This window comes from Gavialis gangeticus, unplaced genomic scaffold, assembly GCF_001723915.1.
Source record: "Gavialis gangeticus isolate Ggan-Ray unplaced genomic scaffold, GavGan_comp1, whole genome shotgun sequence".
Taxonomy (NCBI): domain Eukaryota; kingdom Metazoa; phylum Chordata; order Crocodylia; family Gavialidae; genus Gavialis; species Gavialis gangeticus.
This window is the reverse complement of record NW_017729029.1, coordinates 51365924-51370127: the sequence shown is the minus strand read 5'-3', so window position 1 is coordinate 51370127 and position 4204 is coordinate 51365924. Positions and strand designations below refer to the sequence as shown.

Sequence of the window (4204 nt, the reverse complement as noted above, 5' to 3'; positions counted from 1 at the left end):
GAAGAAAATGTTTCCCAAGGGTTTTTTTTATCAATTTATCTGCCCTGATTTTACACCCCCAGGTTTGCGCGGACTTCCTATTATTCACAAATTCCAAGGAGGTGGAGAAGGGGGAGCACTTAGATAGCTTCTCTCTTAATATTCCTGCATTTACTAGTTTCCTTTATCAGTAGCTACATCCGTTCATTCTTAATAGACCAAATCTAACATGTCCATGGCTCTTTAAGGTAGGCATTATTTAAGAAGAGAGGACAGCTCTGATCCCAGGCTGGCCTCCTTGGGAAAGGGTTTGAGCGTGCTTGGTCCCGTGCCTCGGGCTACTCTAACTTAGCTTTGCATGTCCTCCTTTTAGCTCTTCCATGATCCGAAAGGGCCAGACTAGGTGCTCTTATTTCTGGAGAAGTGCCCATAGGACACTGTTAGTACAGCACTCCCGGTGCAAGCCATCTAGGCTGATAATTCATGGCAGGGGAGGCTCATGCCAACCAGTTCCTTTGTGGCGAGGGAAAAGGGTCACAGGAAATTTTGGGCACTTACTTGAGTGGTTTAATGATGGGTAGAGTTGGTGTGGGTTTCAGAGCAGGTGCCGTGCTGTGGTTGTTACCGTGACTAGTGTTTTACCTCTGAGAAAATCAGGAAATATGCAGCATGAGAGAGTCCGTTTCTTCCCTCCAAAGTCAGACATCGTACGAGTTTTGTATGTGGTAGTAAAGATCTTAAAGGATCTGTTTTTAACCTCTTGATTTTTAAATCACCTTTATGTATTTTCAAGTTTCCTCTCAGCTTTGCTAATCTTTACCTTGCTTCGCAGAGATGCGGAAAGCCCCCGGGGGACTGATTTGACCCTTAGTTTTCCCACCGTCCATTTGACGGCTGTAAATATCTTACTGAAACTATTAAAAGACCCTTGAATAAAACGGAATTTGAATCCCGGTGCTCAAAGTCAAGCGATATCTTTCTGAAAAGTGGGGAGGAAATAAGCTTCACTTTTTTGTTGGGGGGTTTGTGGCCTCCATATACCTGAGTTACACAAGGGGCGAAAGGGTGTGAACTCTCCTTTCTGTATGTGCAGTTAGGCGGAGAGAGCATGACCCTAGTGTCGCAGCTGTGAATTCAAGGCTGCTTTTAGCTGCCAGCATGAGACGTTATTAAAGAAGCTCCAAAACTGCGAACACATCCTGTTTATAACCACCAGCTCAGCAGTACCAGAGTGAGCAAGCAAGCGAGGAGCAGTTGGGTAACATCAGTGTGCTCTGTGGCAGGCGCTAGCACCAGCCACTCCTACATAATTGGATTTCATCTGGCTCATCCTGTGTTCACCCTGAAGCAATGGATCCCGTGCCAGTTTACCATGGGAACATCAGCCGAGAAACTGGGGAGAAGCTCCTGCTGGCTAAGGGGATGGATGGCAGCTATTTACTGCGAGACAGCGAGAGCATCCCAGGAGTATATTGCCTCTGCGTGCTGTGAGTACAAAGAACCGAGGGAAATTAGTTTCTGCATCAGCACCCCCCGTGCATGGGCTGTCCGAGGCCTGGGGGATCCAAGCTACCGTTTGAGATGCAGCAGCTTGGGAGTCTTTGAGGGGCCTGCTGCATTTGGTGAAGGGGCACTGGCACGGAGACCTCTGGGAGGGCAGTGCTAGAGTTCAGTGCTCATGCGGCTCTTAGGACTGTTGACTTCGAACTGCTCATTTCATGGTGCCTGTTTTGCCTGCCATGATGCTTGCCCTTTAACGTACCGTCTGGCATGTTTTGCAAATACAGCTCTTTGCAAAAAAAATCCTGAGGATTTAGCCGCTCGACTCTGGCTTCAGGCATAGAAGCATATAAGGTACATGTGGACCTTTGCTGGAAGAGCAGAGGACTGCCATGTAGAGCTTCCACCCTAAAAAGACCATAAAACTGAACAAAGGCAAAGAGTTATTGGTACTGGGGTTGTGGCATGGGGGAGAAGAAGGAATGAGGTTATCATAGATTAGAGCCATGTAGCTGGGATAGAAAACTGCCCGTGCTGTTTGCTCCTGCTGAATAATTCTTTGGGTTTTGTGCCAGTTGTCTCTTGGCTTCTTTGGCATCTGTTTCTGCCACCTGGCCGATATGCAGAAAACCAAACCTCTGCCTGTTCTGGGGGCTCCTGTGTTGGAGCAGTGGTACTTTCCATTCATATCTGGATGGCAAGGGGTTGCCCGCCAACATTTAGCCCGATTTTTGCCAGTCTTACTCAGGCTGGGCGTAGTCGCATGCACTTCCAGCATTTCTATTATTTTTAGAATAAACTATCCTTACAGTATAACATCCAGACGGATTGTAATAAAGGAAGTATTAATGTTTTATCAGCCAAGGTGAAGAGAGTTAGTGGGGAAGAAATTTCTGTCACCAATTCAGTAAGGAGTCACTGATGAGTTGTTTCTAAAATGGATATGAGTTGTTAATGTTTTGGGAGTTAATATGTATGGTGTATTTTAATTAGTGCAGTTTTAGGAAGAGGAAGGGATGAAGAATCCTAAGAGTTAGTTTTGTGCTTGAATATAGTTACACTGAAACAAAAAAATCTCCAGCAAGGTTATTCAAAGGACTACTTTTAAAAATGGAAGAGTAACAGGAAAACGTATTTGTATCAAGAACAAATTAGATGGAGCTAAAAGAGGAGGATTTTGCTCATATGAAAGAGAAGAGAGAGAGTTAGAGGCGTTATGAGGACTACTAAACAAACACCTCCCTCTCTTCCCACTTGTCCACAGTGGCCTTGGTATACTTTTCAAACACCACTTAATTTGGACTTAGTCTCCGAGGGATGTTAGCATTATCGTTCTCAATTTGCAGGTGAGCAAACTGAGGCAGAAGGCTGTTAAGTAGCAAAAGCTATAGAAGAATTACACGTCACCCAGTTTTCTTTTTAGAACTGTACTGTGAAGATCAAATTTTCTTTTCTCCCCTACTAAATGAGATGGAGACTCAGAGATGCTCCAGAACTGTTTGGACCCATGGATCACCTTCCTTTAGCAACATTTCTGGCCGACCACTAGTGCCTTCCTCAGTAAGCTTTTAATTGTAAAGGAATTCCAAGTGCCATCTGCAAGCTGCTTGCAGACACATTTTGGGAATTACTGAATAAAAGAATTTCAATACATATATGCCACACCTAACATTTATTTCACCTCAGCCTCGAACAAGAAAATCAGCCAGGAGATGAGTGCACTGAGTTAAATGTGAGTGCAGGATAAGGGATGTTTAGAAGAACCAGCACTGAAAGCTCAAGTCATCTTAAAGATCGGTCAGATAAAACGAAAGAGTTGAGCACTGGGTCCAGTAAAATTTAGTATTTCAACACACGATGTTGAGTAAGGAGGGCGCTGCCACTGTGGATGATAGAAAGACATTAGGAAATGAATGGACGTGCAAGTAACACAGACTTTTAGAGAAGAGTATGCACTGAACTGCAGCTGGCAAAATCATACAATACCAGAACAGCTCTGCCATGAAGGACCAGGAGGCACGAACAGGCAGTGTACTGCAAGTGAACTCACTGCAGGATCTTAATGCTGGTAAAAAGAAAAAATGTTAGACTGGCCAGTATGTGTAGAGACAGCATGCTTATAACTAAAGAAGCAGCAGAAGAGGCAATAGAGACACAGCAAGATACAGAAGAGAAGAGTGTAGACTTCTGGGTTCATCATCATCAAACAAGCCAATAATTTACAAGTAAATGTATTTCTATATTAAATAATTATTTGGGGGCAGCACACTTGCCTTTAGAGCTGTGTGTGAAGCACTTAGGACATCGCTGAAGTTAGAAAAATCTTTTCATCATCATTAAGAGTCTTTGCAGGTGACGGTTCTAGGAGTACCTAGAGAGATCAAGACTATTTAGTACTTACTGGAGACTTGATCTGAAATGATTTTTGAAATGGCAAAGTAAAGCCTGTATGTCAACAGAAAGACAGACATTGTAATAAATACTAAAGTTAGATGAAAATGCTATGTTCTCCAAAAAAAAAAAAAAAAAGAAATTTTCAAATAATACAACAATTATTTTGTTGGAATTTATTTTTTTCTATTCATTCCTCATTGTTTAAAGATCGAGTCCCAAACAAGTGACATTTGAAGAACAGATAAAAGATCAACAGTGGAAAGTAAGATATAATTATTGGTTTAGTAGGCTTCATACCAACTAGGGTTTTCTCTTATCAGTCTCCATGCAA

General features: G+C 43.0%; 1 protein-coding gene across 2 annotated transcripts in view; it reads left to right on the top strand.

The window, feature by feature from the left end:
* The first annotated feature begins 1100 nt into the window (after window positions 1-1100).
* Window positions 1101-4204, top strand: part of SH2D1A (SH2 domain containing 1A) — a 19019-nt gene continuing 15915 nt past the window's right edge. The window contains exon 1 of one of the 2 annotated variants that reach the window (XM_019521570.1): window positions 1101-1466. In XM_019521570.1, coding sequence (XP_019377115.1) covers window positions 1330-1466 — 137 coding nt within the window. In that variant the 5' untranslated portion in view covers window positions 1101-1329. The remainder of the gene's footprint in view (window positions 1467-4204) is intronic. The other variant, XM_019521569.1, reaches the window with a different exon arrangement.